The sequence below is a fragment of the Motacilla alba genome, chromosome 26 (assembly GCF_015832195.1).
Source record: "Motacilla alba alba isolate MOTALB_02 chromosome 26, Motacilla_alba_V1.0_pri, whole genome shotgun sequence".
In the NCBI taxonomy this organism is placed as follows: Eukaryota; Metazoa; Chordata; class Aves; order Passeriformes; family Motacillidae; genus Motacilla; species Motacilla alba.
The window spans coordinates 2,533,003-2,557,534 of NC_052041.1; the positions used below are offsets into that span (position 1 = coordinate 2,533,003).

At 46.0% G+C, this 24,532-nt stretch overlaps 1 protein-coding gene across 2 annotated transcripts; it reads left to right on the forward strand.

Moving 5' to 3' along the window:
• The first annotated feature begins 1,378 nt into the window (after nucleotides 1-1,378).
• CSDE1 (cold shock domain containing E1) lies at nucleotides 1,379-24,384 on the forward strand. Of its 2 annotated transcripts, XM_038162351.1 has the most exons (20): nucleotides 1,379-1,509; nucleotides 4,862-5,297; nucleotides 9,095-9,293; nucleotides 10,192-10,301; nucleotides 10,633-10,725; nucleotides 11,239-11,336; nucleotides 11,477-11,558; nucleotides 11,888-12,016; nucleotides 12,183-12,308; nucleotides 13,073-13,285; nucleotides 14,897-15,037; nucleotides 15,125-15,283; nucleotides 15,835-15,942; nucleotides 17,261-17,436; nucleotides 17,833-17,945; nucleotides 18,581-18,700; nucleotides 18,890-19,068; nucleotides 20,038-20,201; nucleotides 21,256-21,388; nucleotides 22,991-24,384. In XM_038162351.1, exons 3-20 carry the CDS (start codon nucleotides 9,095-9,097, stop codon nucleotides 23,036-23,038), a joined length of 2,391 nt encoding a protein of 796 aa, XP_038018279.1. In that variant the 5' UTR covers nucleotides 1,379-1,509; nucleotides 4,862-5,297; the 3' UTR covers nucleotides 23,039-24,384. The 2 variants fall into 2 exon arrangements, with proteins under 2 accessions (XP_038018279.1, XP_038018280.1); XM_038162352.1 differs by lacking the exon at nucleotides 10,633-10,725 and having other exon boundaries at nucleotides 22,991-23,234.
• The last annotated feature ends 148 nt before the right edge of the window (nucleotides 24,385-24,532 follow it).

Here is a 24,532-nt window from a genome sequence, read left to right on the forward strand (position 1 = left end):
ATACTGCAATGACCAAAATGTTGAATTTTCTGGTTTTTAAATTGACATCCTCCGGAATGCCTGTGCTGCATTTTTATCTTCCCTCTCTCCGTGTGGAGTAACATCCCTCCAATTGGGTCATTGCTGTACTGCCCAAAAAAACCAGAAACTAAATAGCAGTTGCTTTGATTGAGTTTATTATTAATTAGTAGCAGGCAAAAATAGGCAAGGGAAGTTCAAATATGTTCACAGATTATCCTGAGTTGGAAGGGACCCACAAGGATGGAGTCCATCCCCTGCCCAGACATCCCAAAATCCCACCCTGTGCATCCCTGGCAGCGCTGTCCAAACACTCCTGGAGCTCTGGCAGTCTTGGGGCCGTGCCCGTTCCCTGGACAGTCTGGGCAGTGCCCAGCACCCTCTGGGGGAAGAACCTTTCCCTGAGATCCAACCTAAACACCCCCGCTACAGCTCCATGTTCCATTTGCTCCTGTCCTATTCAGATCTGTAACTGGAATCTGTGACTGTAAATGGCCGGTTGTACACGGTTCCCGAGGCCTGCTGGGCATTTTCAGAACTTGCTCCGCTTGTGTTGGAAACCGGACTGGAGCTTCAGGACTGGAAATGCTCTACCTTGCCCTCAAAGCGTCTCCCCTGATCCTCCGGTCCTTCAGCGAGCGCAAGGCTCGTGTCCCTCAGTTGGGCTCTGCCTGCCCAGCGCTGAGGCGTCCCTCACAAAGGGGCTCCTGGGGGCCTGGAGCGTGCCTGCTGCCCCGGCCCGGGCCGAGCTCTCCCTCCCTCACTCGGGCTTCTGTGTGTGCTCTTCAGCCGGGGCTCTGTCCCCTCTCAGCCAGGGTTTTCTCTCTTCCCTCAGCCGGGGCTCTGCCTCTCGATCTCTCCCATCAGCTAAGATTTTTTCTCTCTCTCTCTCCTCAGCCATCTGTTTGTCCCCTCAGCTGGGGTTTTCTCTCTGTGCCTGTCTCTTGCTCTCTCCCCTCAGCTGGGGCTCAGTGCCATAGCCGGGGCTTTCGTTGCCCTCCCTGAGGTTCCCCCTCAGCCGGGGGCTCAGTGCCATAGCCGCGGCTCTCGTTGCCCTCACGGGTTTCCCCTCCCTGAGGTTGTCCCCTCAGCCGGGGCTCAGTGCCATAGCCGGGGCTCTCTTTCCCCTCACGGCTTTCCTCTCCCCTCCCTGAGGTTGTCCCCTCAGCCGGGGCTCAGTGCCATAGCCGGGGCTCTCGTTGCCCTCACGGCTTTCCCCTCCCTGCGGTTACCCCTCTCGGGGTGCTCTCTCCCCTGAGCCGTTTCTCCCCCATCGGGCCGCAAGGGGGCGCTGCCACCCTCACTGTCCCCCATCCCCTCCGGCGCGTGCCCGCGAGCGCCACCCGCTGGGCTCCGGGCGCGCACGCGCGGCCCCGCCCCTTCCCCCCCCTCGTCCGCGGGCGGCTCTCGCGAGAGCGCCGTGATTTCTCTCCTACGTGCCGTGCCGTGCTGCTCATGGCGGCGCTGGAGCGGGGGCGCTGAGCTGTTGGGGTGAGTGCGGGCCGGGCGCCGCCGCCACCCCCGTCCGCCCCGGCGGGCTCCGGGCGCCGCGGGACCTGCGTCCGCGGATCTCCGCCCGTACCGGGGCAGCGCGTCGGGAGCCCCGCTTGGGTTGCGCGCGGGGTGGGGGGGGTGGTTGGGGGGTGCGGCCTACTAGGCCGGCGGCGCGGGGATGGAGCGGCGGCCGCGGGGCGCGGGGTGCGCGCCGCGCTCCGCGAGGCTCCGGGGGCGGCGGCGCCGAGGCCGCGCTGGGACCGGCCGTGCCGGGAGCCGCCGGGGCTCGCGGGCCGCGCCGGGAGGGGGCGGCGCCGCGGGGGCTCCGGGCCCCGGCGGGCGGCGGGGCCGTGCGGGCGGAGGGGCGGCGGCGGCTCCCGGCGTGCCGCGCGCGGCCCCGCCCGGCGCAGCGCGGCCGCGGCCCTTTGTGTGCGGGGAGCGGCCGCCATCGCCCCCCTTTGTGTGCGGGCCGAGCGCTCCCCCCGGCCCGTCCTGCCCGAACGGCCCTGGCGCTGTCACCGGCCGGAGCCGCCCGCCCCCGCGCGCGGCGGCCCCGCTGGCGGCGGCCCCGGCGCCGCCCCTCGGCGCGGCCGCCCCTCGCTCCGCCGCCTCCATCTTGGTGCAGCGCAGCGAGCGGGGCCGCGGCGGGGACCGGGCCTGGGCGGCTCTGTCGGTCCGGGGCCGGTTCTCTGCTGTCCGCACCGAGATCCAGCGCGGGGCTCGTCTCCGCACCGCAGAACCCTTAAAAAATCCCGATATTTCTTTTAACGACTTTTTTGGGGTTTTTTGTCCATACATTCTTTACAGATGTCCTTGGTAGTTCTTTAATTCTTCCCCCCCTCCCCCCCATATATGTATTTTTCCTGACATGGAAAGGACTTCACTGCTGTGGTGGTGGCTCTCTCACAGCTGTCACGTACTGGCTGGGGTGCCCGAGAGCTCAGTGCTGCTTTCCAATATCCATCTGAAAGGAGATGGAGGAGCCTGATCTCCAGGGATCTCTGTTGTGTGTGCACACTGAGAAGACGAAGTCTTATCTTTGTCAAATTGTACCTCGGTCACATCATAGAGGGCTGTTCCTGGAAGCACGTGCTCTGATCCACAGAGTGCGTGTCCTTGCAGTTGCCTCTTTTTGTGAAGAAAATGGGAAGCAGAACAATGCTGTCATCGGGCAGGTTCCATGTGGGGCTCTGTAGGTGATTTCTGGCATGTGACCCGCTGTCATTTAGCAGCATCTGCACAGGAGAGGCCTCAGGAGCAGGGCCCAGCTCTTCTTGCCTTTGCATTAAACCTTTCAGCTGTAAATACACAAATGCAGAAGGCACTGAGACTCGGGGGCTGGGCAGCTGCTCAGGGTGTTTACCATTTGGAGGAGTATTTATAGTAGCTGAATTAAAAAGTAAGGAATTTGAGGCAGATGAGCAGAGTGAGATTTCTTTTTGCTTGAGTTATGCTTGCGTGATGAGCTTTTTTTTTTAAGAACTTGAATGTAGCAAACCCATCTTGTTATCAAATCAGACTGGTTTTAATGGAAAGGTTTATGCCTTTACTCCACCACTGATAAAATTAGCTTTAGTCTTACTTGATCAGATAAGGTGTTTTGATTATTAAATGAAAAAAGCTATTGTGGCCAAAAAGTGATCAATGCAATATGATAAGAGTTACATCTCTAGGAGAGCTCTAATAATATCAGTCTAATTAAATGAGAGAGAAATACGTGAGAAGATTCCAAGTGTGTCTGAGCAGTTCCTGGGATGCAGTGTGCTCATTTGAGAGCTGAAATGCTGCCCCAAAATAACACTGTCCTGGAAGATGGTGGTAACAGTTGCCCCAGTGTAATGCTGAGGTGAGGGAAAAGCAGTGATACTGTTGTCTTTGCAATAGCTTTTTGTCTTCTAATTTGTGATATTTTATAATGGAATCCTTCAGTGCAAACCTTTCACACCAGATTCGAGCAGCCCTCACCCAGTTTATTTAATCTATTTCACGTGTGTTTGATGGTCTGACAGGAGAACTCATTTCAGCTGGATGTTCTCAGTGCTGGTTGAAGGAGTTGCTTCAGCTGGGGAAGATCACTGAAATACAAACTTCTGTAAAACTGGAGATGAGTTTGCACATTTGGGGTTCTTGCAATAGCTGCCTTCACTCAGCATTTGCACTGGGGTGAGGGTGAGACTTTGAAGTGTCTTTGCATTCGGGTTTCAGTCACTTAAACTGACTCTTTCAAATCACCAGAGGGAGTTCAAAGCTCAGTGTAAGTTGTAAAATTCACTTTCCCGCTGCACTGGAGAAGATAGGCTTTGTCCATATTTTTCTCTTTTGGTGTGGCACTTGTGGAATGATTTGGGGAAGAGCTGTGCTCTGGTGCTTCAGACCTTTAGATGGCTGCAGAAGTGCCAGTGTATCTGCGAGGTCAGAGCTGTGCTTCTCACTCGCTTTTGGCCACAAAAATATCCTCCCTTTTTTTCCCCTATCTACCGAGTAAGCAACAAACTCAAACCTTGATTTCTTCTCAAGGAAGGCTTCTGTTTCTGCAGAGTTATGTTTGATGTGGTAGGTGGCAGTTTGCTGAAACTGCTTTTCTCATGAAAACACAAAGTGGCACTGGAAAATTTTAGGAGGGAATTGATTGCTAACTAGTACCTGGTGCAGAAAGGCTTCTCCTGGTGTTAGCCACACAGATCTCATCACATGGATCAACATTTTACAAAAACTCTTTCAGAAGTCCAGAGAATGGCTGTGTGTTATTTTACATGCAGTGTCTGTACACATAATTGAGAGGTTTGTTAATTTTCGTACAGTTCTAAATGTGCTTCAGGTACCACTAGTCCTTAACCCTTGGAACAGAAGTAATCAGGAAATTTTAATTGCTCCTCTGAGGATCTGTGTTGAGCACTTATATAAATTATGCTATAATTTAATAAGCAGCCGTATAAAGTTATTGATGGGAGGCCTAAGGTTTGCTAATGGATCAAATAATAATGATCAAAATGAAGCTGACATTTCATGGTGCACACTGGGACCTCCTGAGATGCCTAAGTGTGTCTGAAAAGTTCAGAATTGGAAATACCATCTCACTGGCTTGGAGTCAACCAGTCTTTTGGAAAAACAGACTGGAAGTGGGAATGCCAAATATATCTGCAAAACAGCTTTTAGTAACGTGGATTAAACCTCCTGTGTTAAGGTAGAGGAGATGCCCCTGTCATTATTAAGACCTAGAACTGATGTGCAAGGGGGGTTGTAAGTAGATGGTCTTTAAAGCCCCGTGCAAACCAATCCATTCTGTGATTTGATGAGAATTTCCTTCGAAGTGATACTTAGTGTGTGTGTGTCTTTCTCCTTTCTCCAGTATGAAGTGGAACAGAACAGAATTTACCACCTGAAACTGCTGCTTCAAGTTCAGATCAGGAAAAGAATATAAGTATACCACATTGTAACAACTCAAGACCAAAGAAGAGGCAACTTACACTGAAGAAGATACAAGGCTTGATCTGAAACAAGAAGTTTGTGCCTACTCAACAGCTTCAAAAGAGCACGTCCCGACGCTGCTATAGTAGTCTTTGTTTTCTCCAGTGCTGTAGTGAAACTGCCCAGGGCAGCAGCACTTGTATTCTCTAGAGCTTGATAGATCACCTTCTTTTGCTATCTTTTTCTTTCTCTTTTTGTCTCTCTTCCTTTTGTTCCCTTTTTTAAAATAATAGCAGTCTTCATCCTTAAAAACTTGTGCTGAAACAGAAGAATCGGCAAATACTACTGAAAGTGCAATATTTGAATATCACTGCGAGGTTGGTGGAGAAAGAATTTAATCTGTATTTTTGAGCTGGGTTCTTACTGAGTTTTTGACAGAAGGGGGTGGTGTTGGTTAGGGTTTTTTTAATATTTCTTGATAATAAATTAATTTAATAGTGAGGTCCTGACACAGGGTGCCTAGAGAAGCTGTGGCTACCCCATCTTGGGGTGTGCCCAAGGCCTTGCTGGATGGGGCAGTGTGGGATGGTGGAAGGTGTCCCTGCCCATGCCAGGGGGTGGAACAGGATGATCTTTAAGGCCGCTTCCCACCCAAACCATTCAGTGGTTCCATCACTCTGCTGTTATGTTCATTTATTTTGGTGAATTCATAGTAGCTGCAGTGTGGTTCTATTTAACAATACTTATAACCCTTGAGAGCTGATTGTTGGTGTTTCTCTGTTCTAGTAACAGTAGGTCTGTGGTTCCAATCCTTTTTCTCAACTTCTCTTTACTATTTTAATCTTACAGTGCAGGTTTTTGTTTTTTTTTTTCTTTCTCTAAATATTTCTTTTGGTGGGGTGAATAGTTCATATTCCTGTTATAAGTTGTAGGAATTTGACAGTTACCTGGAAAAGCTGCTGATATTTTATAGTAGCTTTGTACAGGAAGTTTTAGTGCCACCTGAGGAATCTTGGTTTGAACTGAAGTTGTCAGGCTTTAGAGGACTGATGAGGAGTTCTTTGTGCTGTGCTGCTGATGCTCCTTTAAACTCAGACTTTTCAAATGATGTCATGCAGGGGTAGTCTGAGCAGGGGGTGAAGCACTGTGGCTCTCTAACCCTAACAGAGGCTCTTCTGAGCTAAATTTTAAGCTAGATTTTTGCCATTTTCTCTCTCTGATGTAACTTCAGTTCATGTTTGAGGCAGGGTGTCTGCTTGTTGCTTCCCTTGTATCAGAGGTGAGGTGGCCATTTGGTGACTCACAGAAGCCTTTGGCAGGCTCATTCCAGCCTCCAGAATGGGTTAATGCTCTGGCCTGTAATTGTCCTGGGAGAAGGTATAATAACATATCATTTTCTCTTCTCCCAGCCACCCTACTTGCAGGACCAGTTTATTTTTGAAAAGTATTTCATACTCTAGGATAGCCTTGAAACACTTCAGCTGTTGTGTTCCCACAAGGACATTTTCTGCTGTGGGGTGTCCTGGGGTTGCCTTCCTCAAAAGGAGGCATTTTTTGCCTCCAACAAGGAGGATTGTTGTCTTGGGATGATGCTGACAGGAACTAGTCAGTAAATCTTAGCAGCTTTATCAGGTGCATTTTGTTAAATACTCAGAGAAAATGTGTCCTTTAATCATAATCCAGTGCATAAAAAAGATGTGACTGCTGGGCTTTTGTTATTTGAGCAGCTTAGGCTGGACAGGAGGGGAAAGAGATCTTTGCTGAGGCAGCAGTTACCCCAGAAAGGTGCTGGAACCTCTGTCCTTGGAGGTCCCCAGGACTCAGCTGGACAAAGCCATGGCTGCCTTTGTTGGCAAGAGGCCTTTGAGGAGGGAAGGGTTGGAGCTGTCTGTAACAGGTCAGGGTTTCTGATTCATTATTTTCAGTATTTCATGACTTGAACATGTTAAGGGTATTATTGTTGCAGGTTGGTCAGGTAAGAATAAGAGGGCAGCATTGATTGAAATTAAGAGATTGTTACTAGTTTTGAAGGGAAAGAAAAGTGAGCTGTAGAGCAAGGAAATAAGCAGTGCATGTTACAGCAATGATATCACAGCAGATTTAGCAGTTCAGTGAATTCTTGGAGAGCCTTGGGTGGTAACAGTGTACTGTGGAAGTGCTGACCAGTGCTGTGGGATGGAGACCATTACACAGTGTCCTGGGATCCTTTTGGCCCCTCAAATCACTCCCCCACCTTCTGTTACTTGTGTTGTTCTTCATCTACATTTACCCCATGTGGGTCTGAAACAGAAGGGGGGAGAAGACCTCCTCCTCTTGGAGGTCAAAATACTGTCACTCTTTACTTTGTGTGCTTGTTTCCAATTTATTTTTAATGTCAGTCTCCAAGACCAAAGATTTCTGTCCAAGAACTTCACAGCAGGTGTTTTTTGGTGCTCTTTGATCACCTTTAAACTGATTTCCAAACAAGAGAATAAAAATGCTGTGCTTTCTAGTACATTGAGTAACTCACTGGCTGTGTTAGAGTGACAAGCATGACCCTTTTACAAGTTTCTCAGGTGTCTTTTATCTCCACTAAACACACTGCTGAGTAATTTTTAATCTCTCTGCTTGTTGCAGCAAGAAAGCAGAGAACCGATATGATCTCACTCTGTTTCCAAATTAAAACCTCTGGAAACTAACAAATAATCCTCTGTATTTTAAGATGTTTGGAGGGAAGAGGGTTGCTTCAGTTGTCTCTCTTGAATTGCAGAGTTTAGTGAGGTGTAATACGTTTCATCTGGTTGAATTGCTAACCTGTAAGTCCAAGTGCTCTGCTTTAAAAAGGAGACTTGTACAACAAAAAAGCCTATGAGTTGGTAAAGGGATTGGGAATGTTTCAAGGGTGAAACTGTGACTTTTAAAGAAAAAATGCCCCATAAAATAAATTGTTTTAATAGATGTCAGTTAATTGAGGAGTTCATTACACCTTTAGTGCTATTTTCAAATTTTCTGTGTCTTTCTAGCACTTGAGCTTCTACGCCACAGGAATGTTAAATTCTGGTTATTAATGCCCTAACTGGGCAAAACTGTTTAATTACTTAATAGCATTTTTTAGTATGAGAGACTAAACACATGAACTAGGGAGAAACTATGCAGGGATTTGAACCCAATTGTGTTGATTCAGAACTGTTGCATTTTCCTAATCACCTGTTTAATTTGGAAGAGCAGATACTTCAGATATTTTCAGGCTCTGGTGTGAAACAGTGAATGTGGGAGTACTTTGAGGTGTAATACTTGAAAAATGCCAGACGTCTGTTTTGTTCTAAGCAAGCTTTGTTTTGGTCTTGCAGTTCTGGCTTGTTTTATAAATATGTTGCCTGTATAAATTTTAAGGATTACCGTGTTAAAAAAGCTCAACTCTTTTGATGGTTTTAAAACACAATTTAGGAACATAACTACATGAGGTCTTACTGTGTTGTGGGGATGTGTCTTGGTTTGGAAAGACAGGTGTTTGCTAAGAAAGGCAGGAGTCTCCCCTAAAATGGAAAATGTGAATCCCCTCCCTCTGAATTGCTATAAATTTTAGATTAAGGGGCTCTCAGGCAGAAAACATGGGAGTAGGAATAACAGTTCTTTATTAGGGAAGAAAATAAAAGGATAAAATAAACAATGCAGTGAACCAAAACAACACTGACAGGGTCAGAGCACAGCCTGACACCCTGTGGGTCAGGGTGTTGGCAGCAGTGCCATTGGAATTGTGGCTGCAGCCCTCCTGGAGTGTCAGGGGTGGCTCTGCTGGAGCAGGGATCCTGGAGAAAGGTGGAGTCTTCCTCTGGAGACCCAGTGGCAGAGGCAGCTGCTGTTCCTCTGGGAATCCAGTGCAGAAGCTGTGCTGGTGTTCCAGAAGCTCCAGATTATATCCGGGTAGGAATGCTTGGCTCCTCCCTCTGGGGGAGCATCTCCCATGGGATGCTGTAGCTCTTATCAGCCCTGCAGTGACATTCCATGGCCTGTTATCAGCAGATGTCCCCCCTGAGGGAGGATTGGGTGTGGAAGAGACAAGGAAAACTGCCCACTGAACAGAAGAGAGCTGCATGCAGATGGCAAATAGAAAACAATTCGCTTGGCAGTCCAGGACAGGATGTGAAGGAAGGAAGCTGATGCTCAGTATTGTTCTTTGCTTTGTGTGGCCCAGATGAGCTTTGATCCAAACCTGCTCCACAACAATGGACACAACGGGTACCCCAACGGTACTTCGGCAGCGCTGCGCGAGACCGGGGTCATCGAGAAGCTGCTGACCTCGTACGGCTTCATCCAGTGCTCGGAGCGGCAGGCCCGGCTCTTCTTCCACTGCTCCCAGTACAACGGCAACCTGCAGGAGCTCAAAGTAGGAGGTACCTGAGCTTTGGCACCTGGCACAACATACCCTCTGCTGCTTCTGGGGTCTAGTGGTTTTGGTTTCCTTTTGGTTTTTCCTCATTTTGTGATTTCCTCATTAATGTGCTGATGAGCGTGGTGAGTTTGTGTTGGTTAATTATTAAGGTATTTGTTTCTTGCTGTTAGATAAGATTAGGAGAAAGGTGAAGTAGGTTTTAAATTTTAAAAGGGTATAAAGAAAATTTAATTAAAAAGAACTAAAAGAAAAAGTTCTAAGAATCAAAACAAACTCTTTAGAACACTTCTGCTCCACCCACAATCTTTTCTTTTTCATTGATAATGTAAAGAAACCACCTGTGAATAATTCACTGCTCCTGGTGGGAGCCCTTCCTGGCACTTGGTGCAGCTTGTGGTACAAACTTCTGGAGAAGGAAGAGGTGCAGTGTTAGGTCAAACTTGTCTAGCTGAGATGGAGGCAAGTACTCAGACTGTGGGAGGATTTACCTCCGGTGCTCCCTATTTCCTTGCTTAGAGTTATTTTGAGGATGGCCAGGTGTTTTTCAGCACAAGGAGGCTGCAACTTCATGCTGATAATTACCATGAGACTGAAGTTTCTAAACTGTTTCATGGCCTTTGTTGTGCTGTCTGAACTTCAGTGTGGAGTCTGCTGTGCAGCGAGCAAGGCAGGGGGAGGGAATTGCTGTGGAATCACACCAGAATAATTCAATGGCAACAGGAGATAATAAGCAGAATAACCAGAAAATTTTTGCAAATCATGTGTAACAAAAGGACCCGAGTTCTACTTGATTGTGTTTGGCTCCAGCAGTGAATTAAACTCAGCCATTTAGTGATTTTTGTGAAACCCCAATCCCAGCCTGAGCTCTGACAGCACTGCAATGTTTGCTTGTCTTGCAGACGATGTTGAGTTTGAAGTGTCTTCTGATCGCCGAACTGGAAAACCCATTGCTATTAAATTGGTGAAGATAAAGCCAGAAATATTACCTGAAGAACGAATAAATGGACAAGTTAGTGCCTGTTTTCTATACCTGCATCATTGCCATCCTTTACTCCAGTACAGAAAACTGGGTTAATTGAGCATGGATATTAACTACCTTCAGTGTAGTTACACTGAAAAATTTCAGTGTGCTCTGGTAAAAATTCAGAGGTTCAGTTTGAGCTCTTACTTAGCTCCAAACACTTCTTAGAGCTAAGAGGGGTTCTGAGATTGAAAAATTGCAGTGTGGCATTCCCTGCTGAGTGTGTAGTAGAGGATGCTGAGATTCATTTTGTGTACAACAATGCCACTCCTGAAATGACTAGCAATGGATTTTTTTTTTTTTTTTTTTTGACTGGTAGGTTGTGTGTGCTGTTCCTCACAATTTAGAGAGTAAATCTCCAGCTGCCCCGGGTCAAAGTCCAACAGGGAGTGTTTGCTACGAACGTAATGGGGTAAAGCTTGCGTATTTTACTTGAACTCTTCACTGGTCCATCACTGTGGTCTATGACAAAAAAAAAACAACAACAACAACAAAAAAGCAGTTTAATGTAGACAATTGACACTGCGCTGAAAAACTGTGCAGTTTCTGGCAAAAAAAAAGCATGCTTTGGTAATTACTGCAAAAAATTAAGGTTTTTAGACAGTTTGCTTGCTTATGTCTGTGGAGAACTTCCTAGAACCAAATAGTTGTTCTCTTTTAAACTTGATGAAGTTCATGTATCCTTATCTTGAACTTTTAACGTTTAGAAATTGGCCTTTAAAGATGGTCATGTACAAAACCTTTCAACTTAAGCTGCTTGTTCCATACTCACCCAAACAGCACGACAGAAAAAGAATGTTTTGCATGCCATGTTTATTATTGTTGATTTTCTCACCAAATTAAGCAGATTATCACAATTGTGTTAATCTTTCTTTGAAACAGCTATTCTGCAAGTAGAGTAACTTTAGTTAATGTTAATTTACAGGAAGTATTTTACCTGACTTACACCCCAGAGGATGTTGAAGGAAATGTACAGCTGGAAACAGGAGATAAAATAAACTTTATAATTGATACAAATAAACAGTAAGTCAGTATTGCTTTTCTGGCTTCATATTTTGTTTTAGTAGTCAGACAATTTATACCTATTCCAAGAACTATTATATGAAATACAATCTTAGTTGTTATTTCAGTTTTGAGTTTACAGATTTTTTTTTTTTCTCTAGTACTGGTGCTGTAAGTGCTCGTAACATTATGCTATTAAAAAAGAAACAAGCCCGCTGTCAAGGAGTAGTCTGTGCCATGAAAGTAAGTGATTTTAAGTTTCATTTGAAAATGAAATGCTATTTTGAAGAGTGCTGTTCAAAGTAATATTTGTTTAGAGCTGTTAACAGCTTGGGCTGCAGGTGTAAATTGTGTGAAATGTTTTAAACAGCTCATCTTTGATGCTGATACTCTTCTTAACCAAGAAAGTTCAATTTATTTCTGTTCATATGTTTGTTGTGGCAGTCAGCTGTGTACATCTCTTAGTGCTGTGCTGGGATTCAGAGATTGTTTTGTGTTTAACAGAACCTATCAAATGATGTATTGGTGTCTTCCAATAATGGACAATTTTAACACTTTTTTTCTGTTGACAGGAAGCCTTTGGATTTATTGAGAGAGGTGATGTCGTGAAGGAGATATTCTTTCATTATAGTGAATTTAAAGGTGACCTAGAAACCTTACAGCCTGGTGATGATGTGGAGTTTACAATCAAAGACAGAAATGTAAGACGAAATCCAGTAAAACGGAAGCAAAGGTCCTGGGGAATAACTGCACAGCTCTCTGCCTTCCCCAGCTGTGAAAAGGGGGAGGAGGCTCATGGAGGTTCCTTGGGAAATGTCTGTTATTTCTCTCTTTTCTTTGGGTGTTTGACTGATTTTGTGTTCTTAGGGTAAAGAAGTTGCAACAGATGTTAGACTGCTGCCTCAAGGAACTGTCATTTTTGAAGACATCAGCATTGAACATTTTGAAGGAACTGTAACCAAAGTAATTCCAAAAGTACCCAGCAAAAACCAGGTGAATTTCAGTAGTTAAATAAATCTGTGTAATGCTGCTTTGATTGTATTGAATTCCAGTCAATAACTGGAAACGTTTGTTCCCATTTCCCAGTACCTATTTGCTGCATAAGCATCGTGTCAGAATTAAAATTTACTCTTTTTTTCTTAATTTCAAATCCAAAGAGGAAGAGTTATGGTAGTGGTACATGATGGAGTGTGTGTTTAATGTTTCAAATACTTTTGTGTTTCAAATACTTTGTGTTTCAAATACTTGCTATAAATTTTTGTGGGGTTAGACATATCCTTAGTGCAAAAGACTAGGGGAAAAGGGAAAAATATTTGCTGGGATAAGCCAGATCTGTGGATTCTTGTGAGCATTAACAGTTAATGAGGCTTTTGGGCTGTAATGTTAACTTGGAGGAGTGTTCATGAGCACTTCCATTAAGGTTTTAGGTGAGTCTCTGTTAGTGTGGGAAGGTTTGGGGTGTTTTGAAGGCTTAGTAAGAAAGAGCCTGCCTTTTAGAAGTGTTGTGAATATGGTTATAAACTTCATTCCTGAAACAGAGAAGATACCTGCAGCAGGACATGGCTGGGGCTTAAAAAACCTTCAAGCCGGCCAACAGCTCCAAAAGCCACCTTGCACCGGGCAAGCTCCAGATGAGGAGGGGTGGAGATGGAGCAGAGCCCGAGTCCAGCAGGACTTGGCAGGAGCCCCTGTGCTGTGGGCAGCTGTGCTGAGCCCTGCAGGTGAACTCAGCTTTCCCTTGGGTTTTCCGTCCCCAGAGCGATCCGTTACCCGGCCGCATCAAAGTGGACTTTGTGATTCCTAAGGAGCTTCCCTTTGGGGACAAGGACACAAAATCCAAGGTGACCTTGCTGGAGAGCGACCACGTTCGGTTCAACATTTCCACGGACAGGCGCGACAAACTGGAGCGAGCCACCAACATTGAGGTTCTCCCCAACACTTTCCAGTTTACTAATGAAACCAGAGAAATGGCAAGTATCCATCTCTGAACATTTCTAATTCTTGAGGGGAAGTGAAAATAAAACAGGAGTTTGGGGCTGTCTTCTCCAACAGATACAAAAGTCACTCGTGTCTTCCATTGCCTGCTCTGAAATGCAGCTCTAGGACCTGTGCAAGCAAAGCAAAAAATCCAGAATTAATGCTCTGTATCTTTGCCTCAAAATAATAAAGTCTTAACTACTTTTTAACATTTAAATGAAATTGCATTAGGAAATTAGATCTTACCTGGCCCTTTTGGATGGGATTACTGGCTGGTTAGCAGACAGAAGTGATGTAGTCTTGAACTGACAGTTTAAAATTCACATACCTGAGTCTCATGAGGTAACTACTCATCTTCCTTTGGAAAACTGGAGACCCTGGGACTACCCGGGTTCAGGTAGTGAAAAGTGTAAATAATTGGAGGAGGGACTCTGAGCAGCTTTTGTATTTTGAGTTTTTTGGCCAATCTCTGTCTGAGGGTCAAGCAGAAGGATGGCAAAGAGCAGAGTTCTCTCAGTACAAGAAACCCTTTGTGAATTACAGGGACTAAGGTGGATGTGCTAATGGGTATTACAGAATATCTTTCATTCCTGTAACTTGGAATGTTGGTTCTGTTCCAGCTAGACTGTAACTTTGCTTTCCTTTCCAATTTGGAGTTCAGTTACAGTGTTGTCACATCAGTGTGCTGTGAATTACTGTCCCTTGGCTTTAAAAAAACCCTGAGTTTTGATTTCATCCTTTGACATTTTGGGTTTCTATCTTATAGACTTGTATTTCTGCTCTGGCTACATCTACCTGCCTGCCTGAGTTGAGCTGTCAGGGGGGTGATAGGTGCTGGCAGCTTCTAGGAAGGTTGGTTGGTTTGCTGGAGTTTGGTAAAGCTGCTTAAGAAAAGAATGTTCCTAAAGGGGAAAGGTGCCTTTGCACGGTCGTTCAGATCCTCTGAGCTTGTCCTGAGCCTTGCTGAACTCTGTATTGACTGGCTTGAAGGCAATATGTTAATGAATTCTACCTTAATTCTGGCAGCATCTGGTGCTAGGGTTTGGGTTCTGTCAGTGTATTCTGTTTATCACTCAGCATTCCAGTTCTGGTGGTTATCAGGAAGGCCACTAAACTCCTGTGTCACATGGGAGCGTGTTCCCAAAACACCCACGGGTATGGGAGTCTTGTTTAACAGCTTCTTTATAATTCCTTCATTTATGACTGGAAATCTGATGGTTTTTCTCTTAAGCTTTCCTCTGAATACTGATTTTATTTCCTGTTTTTATAGATGGTTGTACTTTTAGCGTATGTTTAATATGCTCCTATAGATGATAGAGTGTTTGTGGAGCTGCCCCATTGTGTTCTAGCAGGTTCTTTAACTTCAGTCCTTGAATTAATATTCTCCACTTCAGTCTTTATCTCGAGTTGACTTCAGGAACGAGGTGGGAAGAACTTTGAGGTTGACCAGGGCTGTGAGCAGCAGGGTTTGTAAGGAAGGACATTGCTTAAACCAAGTGTTTTCCCAGGATTCAGGCCTTGCTGCCCCCTCCTGACACATGGAGCAGCTGGACAGGTGTCACCTACCAGGGATTAAACTGTGATTGTTGGTTTGGCTGTTGCAGGGTGTGATTGCAGCAATGAGGGATGGCTTTGGCTTCATTAAGTGTGTGGACAGGGATGCTCGGATGTTCTTCCACTTCAGTGAGATCATGGATGGAAATCAGCTCCATATTTCAGATGAAGTAGAGTTCACCGTCGTTCCTGTGAGTGGGATTTAAACTCCTATAAAATCTCAGCAGTTAAGGAAATGATGCACAGTGTGTCTATAACCTGATGGATTTCTTTTCCAGGATATGCTGTCTGCCCAAAGGAACCATGCCATAAGGATTAAAAAGCTCCCCAAGGGCACGGTTTCCTTCCACACCCAGTCAGAGCATCGCTTTGTGGGCACTATAGACAAAGAAGCCACTCCAGCCAAAGCCACTAGCCCAAATAAAGGCAAAGAGAAGGTAATGCTGCTCTTCTGCATTCCTGCCATTGCAGACTGAGGCTGCTTCCTTAAAATCTCTAGTTTAGCTGGGTTTGAAGCATTGTTCATTCTGTAGAGATGTGAACTACAGCTGATGAGAGCAGTCAGTGAAAATGAACTGCTCTGAACAAGATAATTAAAGTATTCTTAATAATAATGATCAATATTGTTTTTGAGGGTAATTTCCAGGAAATTGATGGGGAGTTTCTTTCTGCCTCTCAGTACACAAGATTGTAGGTAGAATTATTTAAGTTTCGTGGGAAGAGTCTCTTACTGTTCTTCTTCTGCTGTTTTAAACAATGCCAGAATACTTAAAAGTTCCAATAAATGCTTCCTGGAACTGGTGGCAATACTTCATTGCCTTTTTAAATACTCTCTGGCATAATTTAAAGCTCTTTACCCAGAGTTTGCTTGTGTTTTTGAGCAGTTACTGTAAAACCACTGAGACTCCAATGAGCAGTGCTTGAACTGTGTGTAGGAAGCTGTTCCTGAAGAGGCACTGATTGCTGAATTCTGACCTCTTGTTTTTAGGAAGCTGAGGACGGAATAATTGTGTACGATGACTGTGGAGTAAAACTGACCATTCCTTACCAGGCCAAGGATGTGGAAGGATCTACTAATCCCCAGATAGGAGATAAGGTGAGAGAATTAGGGTACTACTTGGAAATGCTGTTCTGGGCATTGTGGGGTGTGAGCGAGCTTCTCTTTGCCTTTACTTGGAACAAATGGAGGACAAGGCATCTGTGTGGTATCACCTGGAATGTTGTGTTTAAAGGAGTCAATCTTCTGTAAGTAAAAAATACCCTCCAACCTGATGGGAAAATGGTGTCTTACTTTGTAAATGCTTTTTAAACCAAGAATTTTAATCACTAAGTGGATAGTGCTTACCAAGAGGAAATTAATTAGCATAGCAACTAAAATGAATATTGAAGAGGGAGAATATTCCCTCAAGAGCATATTAGCCTGAGGGGCAGTGGAAAGGGAAAAAGCTTGGAGATCAGGAAGAGCAACAAAACCCTCAGGAGCCATTCTAGTTACTGATTATTGTCTCTAAAAACTGAAACAAGGAGTGAAGTGAGGCACATCCCACTGTGGGCCACTGGTGAGCAGTGTAGGCAGAGGAGATGATGCCCGTGGACAGAAAAGTTCTCATGTTAAAGGGGTGAAAAGCTGAGTGCTGAAGGCTGGCTTGCCTTGCAGGTATCCCAGGTGTGGTGCTGCTCCCTGGAATGTAGGAAATGTCAATGACTGAGGTGGTTATGGGAAAGTAGAGACTAGGAAATGACTTTCCTGCAGAGACCAGGTGCTGCTGCAGAGCTGCACAGCTTCACAATTATTTTGGGGATTTGTAGCAGGCACAGGCCCTGCGAACCTGCCTTGGCGTTCAGAGACAGAATGCTGAGTCAGGATGACTGGACAACAGGAGCCCCTCTCTCCCGCTCTCGGACCCTTGCTTATCTCTCTGTAAGGCTATAGGTCACTTTCCTTTAACCCTTACCATTGGACAATTCTCAATCCTCCCTTGCCCTATATAAACCCCTGTTTCTGCCTGGCTCGAGGGAGCCGCTGTCCCTGAGACCCTTCGAGACACCCCGTGGAAGAGCTACGAAGAAGACCAATAAAGACATCGTCTTGGAACCTCACACAGCGCTCTCCTCTCTTTCCTGGTCTTCCGAGTGCCTGCTGCGTGCCCCAGCCAAGCCTAGCAAGCCCAAAGAGCTGAAATCACTCATGAGCTGATAATCACTGGGCTGAAATCACTAAAGGCTTGCTAAGGCATAGGCTAGGGGCACCGCCAGAGCTTGGGCTGATTAGCCCCCCTCAGAGCTATGCTATCCGGCTTTGATGCAGCTCCTGGGTACACCCCGTATCCCAGCCAGCGGCATTAGGGATTTTTTGGTGGTCATGGTTTTCTTTGTCTCTTTCTGTGTGGTGTTGATGGCCGTGTCTCCACCAGGTTGAGTTCTGTGTGTGTGAGGTGAAGAGGACCGGGCTGCAGACGGCTGTTTCTGTCAGGATGCTGGGACGCAACTACAGCTCCAAGAGGCTCTTGGGATATGTGGCAGCCCTGAAAGATAACTTTGGCTTTATTGAAACAGCCAATCATGATAAGGAGATCTTCTTCCACTACAGGTCAATGACAGTTTTATTATTTGATTATGTGTCTGTGTGGGGGGAGTGGGAGGGTGTGGAGTTTTGTTGGGTTGAGTGTTGAACCCATTTGCACTTTACACACACACATAATATATATTTATATATATGCTTAGATATCTACAGTTTCATTTATCATCTCTGCTGGACTGGTTCAGGCTTTTCTGTTAGTCAGCAGTCCTGGTGTTCTGTGCTCTAATTCCCAGGCCAAGAAATCCAGTTGTGTTCTGTATTTGAAATGCTTCATTTTCCTGAATGGATGTTCCTTGTGAACTGATGAGGGATTTAAATAATTTCTGATAACTGATGTGGATGTTGGGTGAGCATCACTATTGTCATGCAAATAAAGGAAAACTGTTTCTCATTCTGTTCCTGTAGTGAATATTGTGGTGATATCGATAGCCTGGAACTTGGAGACACTGTGGAATACAGCTTGTCAAAAGGCAAAGGAAACAAAGTTAGTGCAGAGAAAGTAAACAAAACACATGCAGGTAAGGCTGTACCTGGTGTTTTCTGTCTGCAGGGCTCTTGGCACATGCTGGGGGGTAAAGTTTGTTAATGATCCATTTACAATTGGAGCTGAGAGCAAGAAGATGCTCAGTGTGGGGTAGGCTTTGGTTCCCTGAAAGCTGCTGCCTGTATTTGCAGAGAACAGACAAGCACAGGCCAACAGTTGTGTGCACAGTAGCAATTCTGTGGACCTTTAGTGTCCTCAGTCCTCCTTACTTGGAGATTGTAAGGACAGGCTGAATGGCAGAACTGGCCAGATCAGTACCTGCACTAATTGTGCTGTACCTTAGGGGAAAAGACTGCAGGAGCTGGGCAGATGGGGGAGGGTATTAAGGACTTGGGGGTGGAGGGAATGCATACCTCAGGATTATTGGATGATTAACATGAGTAGGGAATGTGGAAGAGAAAGGAAGGAAACACTTTGATTTGCTTTTCAAGCTTCCTGACCTGAAGTTTCTTGAGAAAATTTTTTTTACTTCCATGTATGATATGTCAGTGTGATTTTGTCATGTAGTACAAAATGTTGACTGCTGGAAAATCTGAATCACTTACTTAAATCAGTTTTAAAATAAACTATGATTAAATCATCCCATTCCTCTATTCTGTCTCTTTTCAGTGAATGGTATCACTGAAGAAGCTGATCCAACTGTTTACTCTGGTAAAGTAATTCGTCCCTTGAGGAGTGTAGATCCCACACAGACAGAGTACCAGGGCATGATTGAAGTCATGGAGGATGGTAAGATTGGTTCCTTTTAATTAAGTGTTCTTTTCACAATTGCACAAGTTGAATGCGCTGTAAAAAGAGCTGTTGAGGATTTTATTCACACTACAAACTGTATCCACACAGCTAAGCTGATTTGTAATATTGGAAATCTGACGTCAGGTGGCAAAGGCCTCTCATTTCTGTCTCCTACTTTCCCCCCAGGTGAGATGAAAGGAGAGGTCTATCCCTTTGGAATTGTTGGCATGGCAAACAAAGGTGACTGTCTGCAGAAGGGGGAGACAGTAAAGTTCCAGCTGTGTGTGCTGGGCCAGAACGGGCAGACGATGGCTGTGAACATCACCCCGTTCCGCAGGGCCACTGTGGAGTGCGTCAAGGACCAGGTGAGTGACCGTGGCACCAGGGCCATGGGGATGGGAAACCACTGCTCCAGCTGGCACAGAGCAGCTCAGAGCCACTTCAGCACTGGAACTCAGGGAGCTGTGCCCAAACAGATTGCTCAGGACTCCAGCTCTAGGGAGCTGGTGTGGTAACCCAGGTTATGCCAGACCCTGGTGTGACTTGAGTAAAGGTGGGCCCAGAGCCTGGTTTGGTGCTGAATCATCAGAACCGCTGGGCAGCAGAGAATTCTGAGGATTTGGCTTTGAGATGTCCTAGAAATTGCTCTAACTGGTTTCTGCTGCACAGACTGTTTAAAAAGTGTTCAGAAAAACAAACAAAACACACACATACTTTGCTTCTGGAGGAAGCTTCTTCACAGCAGTGAGCAGTCAGTGATTACAGCTGATCTGAAATGCAAAGGCTGGTCTTTGCCCTCGTTGCATCTTGGAATGATTAAAAAGTGAAATGCTGCGAATGCTTTCTGTTTTTACAGCTACTGTGCAGCACTAATCTCCAGTCATTTATGGAGATGCTGGATGAGTATTCCTGGCTTATACATGAGTAGAATGGAAAACAGAAGTAAATGGCTTCTTATGCCAGTGACAGGCCTAAAAATGGAGTGACTGCTGCTGTGTAACTTCAGGGTGGAGTCTCAGCTGGGCGCACTGCTCTTCTCTGTTTAATGCAGCTGCCAGCACTTGGGGCACTTTTCAGAACTTGTTCCATAGACTTTAGGTTTTACATGTGACTTTGCAGTGCCAAGGAAGAGTGCCTGCATTTCCAGAAGTGTTGTTTCCAGACAGAATGTTCTGATCAGTGCAGAAATGGCATTTCCACTTCTGTTAGGCACAACAGTTTTGAAGTTTTAAATAAAAGTAGTTAAACTTCTAGTTAAACTTAGTAATAAATAAGTTACTGCATTTGTCTGGATGCAGAGCAAATCAATAACCTTGTGATGTGTTGCTTTTCAGTTTGGTTTCATTAACTATGAAGTTGGTGACAGCAAAAAGCTCTTCTTCCATGTCAAAGAAGTGCAGGATGGTGTGGAGCTCCAGGCTGGGGATGAAGTGGAGTTCTCCGTAATCCTGAACCAGCGCACAGGAAAATGCAGTGCCTGTAACGTGTGGCGTGTCTGGTGAGGCTTTGGGAGTGAAGGGAGTGACCCTGGCACAGTGTCTGCATGCCAGCAGAGCCCTGCAGGCCTGAGCTGGATGTTCCTGCAGCAGGAGCTCTGGGTTCCAGCTGCCTCCAGGGAGAGGCACACCTGAGAGCTCCCGGCTCTTCCAGGGGATCCAGTGCAGGCAGCAGCAGCACTTGCAGCTCTTCCTAATTACAGATGGCGTGTTCCCTTTTTAACCTATTCTTAAGCTCCCCCTGTAGCAGGAATTTGGATACAGGCTTGCAAGTGGAAGTTAATGACAGGGAAACTGATGGCTCTCCTGTGTGAGTGCTGGCCTCTGGCCAGCGCATTCCACAGTACTGCCAGCTCTTTCTTGAAGAGCAGCTTTAATTTTTAAATAGAAAACTCATGTTTTATAGACTCTTCTTTTTGGCATGGCATTTCTTACAAGTGATGGGTTTGGGGGTTTTTTAACTATATACACACTTGAAGAAAATTGCATAATTTGTATTTTGTTTAAGCTTGAGATAGCACTTCAGTAGTAACAGAAAGCTAATGTTTTTGTCTCCAAATTGTGTTCCCATCATCTCCAGAGATGTTAATGCTCTGCCATGATATGCTGGCAACTTGCAAGCCTTTATTATTTCAGTTGAATCACAGAATGGGTTGGGTTGGAAGGGAACTAAAAAACCATCTCATTCCACCCCTGCTGGGGACAGGGACACTTGCCACTATCACAGGTTGCTCCAAGCCCCATCCAGCCTGGCCTTGGAGAGATCCAGGGATGGGGCAGCCACAGCTTCTCTGGGTGATAGAAATGTAGGAAACACTGGTTAGGTGTGCATGAGAGTAAATACCAGACCTGTGCTCCCTAAAGAGCCCCCTCTGGAGATCACAGAGCTCCTGCTAGTGCAGAGTCCAGTGGACAGCAAGGTTTGGGGCAGGGCCAGGCCACCAGCCGGGTCTGCTGTCACACAGCGTCAATCCCGTCAAATAAATGACTGTGGGAAAGCCTGGGGTGCCTTGCCCAGCTGGAGGGTGACCGTGCCCTGTGTGTGCTCTCTCGCAGCGAAGGCGCCAAGGCCGTGGCCGCTCCGCGTCCCGATAGACTCGTGAACCGTCTAAAGAGCATCAACCTGGACGATGCCAACGCCCCGCGGCTCACGGTGCTCCGCCAGCCCCGGGGCCCCGACAACTCAAAGGTACTGCACGGGGCAGCGGCCCTGCAGGGCCTGCCTGCCCAGGGGAACGCACACTGCCGCCTCCGTCAGGGGCCTGAGCTGTGTCTGCTGCTGTTCTGTAGCGAGCTCTGCTGTGTGAGGGTGGCTTGTGTTTGTGCACGGGGCTGTGCCCTGTGTCAGTGCTGTGCCCTGTGTCAGTGCCCTGTGCACTGTGCCCTGTGCTGTGCACTGTGCCCTGTGTCAGTGCCCTGTGCTGTGCACTGTGCCCTGTGCTGTGCACTGTGCCCTGTGTCCGCGCTGTGCCCTGTGTCAGTGCTGTGCCCTGTGTCTGTGCCCTGTGTCAGTGCTGTGCCCTGTGTCAGTCCTGTGCCCTGTGGCCTGTGCCCTTTGTCAGTGCTGTGTGTTGTGCCCTGTGTCAGTGCCCTGTGCTGTGTCTGTTCTTTGTGCTGTGCCCTGTGTCAGTGCTGTGCCCTGTGTCTGTTCTTTGTGCTGTGCCCTGTGTCTGTGTCCTGTGTCTGTGCCCTGTGTCAGTCCTGTGCCCTGTGTCAGTCCTGTGCCTGTGCCCTGTGTCCTGTGCTGTCCCTGTGTCAGTGCTGTGCCCTGTGTGCTGTCTGCTGTGCCCTGTGCTGTGCCCTGTGTGCTGTCTGCTGTGCTCTGTGCTGTGCCCTGTGTCAGTGCCCTGTGCTGTGCCCTTTGTGCTGTGTCCTGTGTCAGTGTCATGTGCTGTGCTTTCAGAAGAGCACACAGGAAAGAAGCAGCCCACTGCTGCCTGTGTTGGAGCCTTTCTGTCATGGTTTGTCTTGGCTGTCGTAGTTTGCTCTTCATTTATAAACCTCAGAGCAAGGGAAGTCCATTTACCTAGACATGGCTTTCACACAGCTTTCTGGCGCTTCTTGATAAGCAGGAGAAAAGTATTTGGAATCTCTGTTGTGTTTTGGACCACAAAGAACACCCCAGAGAACCTGTTTTGTTGCTGTCTCTGTTTGTGAAGACAAACAAGACTAATTAGAAGGGAGCTGCTTGGGTGGAACAGACCAGGCTCTGCCTCAAAGCCCAGTGGCAGTGCCAGGTTCACGGTTGGACTTGATGATTTTTAAAGCCCTTTCCCTTTAGGAGGAATTTGCCTCCTGTTGACAGAGTGACAAAACTGTCCTTTGTCTCCTTAAAAATGAAAAAAAGCCCAGAAGTTTCTTTCTTCAGTTAGCAAAAGGACACCTCACAGTACCTGGGGGACTTCACCTCAAACTTAAGGACAGCCAGTTGGACAGAAGCCAGAAAGTTTTGCCTGAGCAATTGACTAGAAAAAGAAGAGAACAAAGGAACTAATCACTTTTGTGGGGTGTTTTACCAGGAGCAAGAACCTCTTGCACCTGGCTCGGTTTTTCTCTGTAAAGAGTTTTGTTATTTTGCCTTTTATTAAAACTTTTCTGTTTCCAGCACTGCCACAGAAGCCATCCTGCTGATTTTATGCCTTCTGAGGTAGCTGAGCTATCTGGGATGTGATAGGGATCTCCAAGAGCTCATGAGACCTGGCTCTGGGAGACCCTTGTATCATTTTCCAGCCTAAATGATTTCATGATTATGTGATGCTGGAGCTAAAAGTGTGTTCTGTTTCCCTTGCAGGGATTTGGTGCAGAGAGAAAGATCCGCCAGGCTGGTGTTATAGACTGATCCCAACCCCACGGCGACGTCGGGCCGTGCGGGGGCTGCCGAAGGGTACTGAATATCTCCCTGTTCACCCCTTCCTCCAAATTCTCAGAAGCTATTCCACCAGTTTTAACACCTTCTCATGTTATGTTTAAAATTAAATTTACGAAACCATTTTAAATTTCTGCACAGTTGCATTCTGGAGAACTTTTAAGGTGGCGCCTTATAGTATCACATTTTAGAAGCTTGTTTTGAATGGTGCATTTAACGCAACTGGTAACTGCAATCTCCATTGCCTCTGTGAGTAAACATAGACAGCTCTGCTCGGGCAGACCTTGTGGAATTCTGCACTACAGTTATTATGCTTTATCCTTGTTTTTGGCCAAGGTTTATTATGCCTTAGTGCTCAGTTGCATTATCTTCCTTCCCGAGTGGAAGGGAAGACTCACTTCAGCTCACTCTGCTCAAATTCTGAGGAACGTGTGAGGGTGGAATAAGTTCTGTTTCTATCAGATCTCCACAAACATTCAGATCCCTTGAGTTGACGGCCAAATGTTACAGTGTTTCCCTAGTTCATTTAACTTGACTCCTTTAGCCAGTCCTTAGAGCTCAGTGCAAGTCTCTCCCAGGGTCGGTGGATTTTGTAGTGTTCTGGAACAGACAGTGCAGAATTTCATAAGGCTGAGGTGTGCCATCAGTGTGGTAATTTAAATATATTTAAAACAATGCACAAATCTGCTGCTGCTTAGAACACTGCAGCTTCTAAACCCAGTTTCTTTTACTGATTTAAATTTAAAAAGAAAGAAGTTGTGCCTGAAGTGGATACATTTTTTTTTGTTCTTTTTGCAGCCGGCACCCAGTGTACTGTAAGAGAATAAATACTTAGGCTTTCCATAGCTGTATTGAGACTTTCATCAAGGTGACTAGTTGATGTCTGTGTGCTTTTTTTTTGTTTTGGTTTTTTTGTTTGTTTTATTTAGGTTTTTTTTTGTTTTGGTTTTTTGTTTTGGTTTTTTTCCCCTCCCCTGCCCCCCTCCCTCCATTTCCCCAGTCACACTTTATCAAGCAAGAAAACTGAATGATTGGTCTAAGTATTACTTTAACCAAAAAGATCAGGAGTTACTTTTTGGAATAGAGGGCAGTACTGTGGTTTGGGTTTGTTTTGTTTTTTGTTTTTTATTTTGGTTAATTTTTTTTCTTTTTTTTTTTTTTCTTTTTTTTTTTTTTCATGTTACCTCTATTCTCAATTTAGGGTTTTCTTCTCTGGGAGATGCATTATCTTTGTAAAACAAAACATTGCTTTCTCCAATTTTTTTTCTGTTAATGGCAAAGAATGGAAATAGAATAAAGTTTTACTGATTTTGAAAAAAGCCTTGCTGTGCTCAGCCTCTTCTTTCCTCAGCGGGGGCTGTGTTAGACCTGTGTTGTCCCCATCACAGGCTCCGTGCTGGTGCCTCCAGTTCTCTCACCACCACCCTGAGGGATTTCTGTGTTCTGTTGGTTTGCACAAAGCAGGGA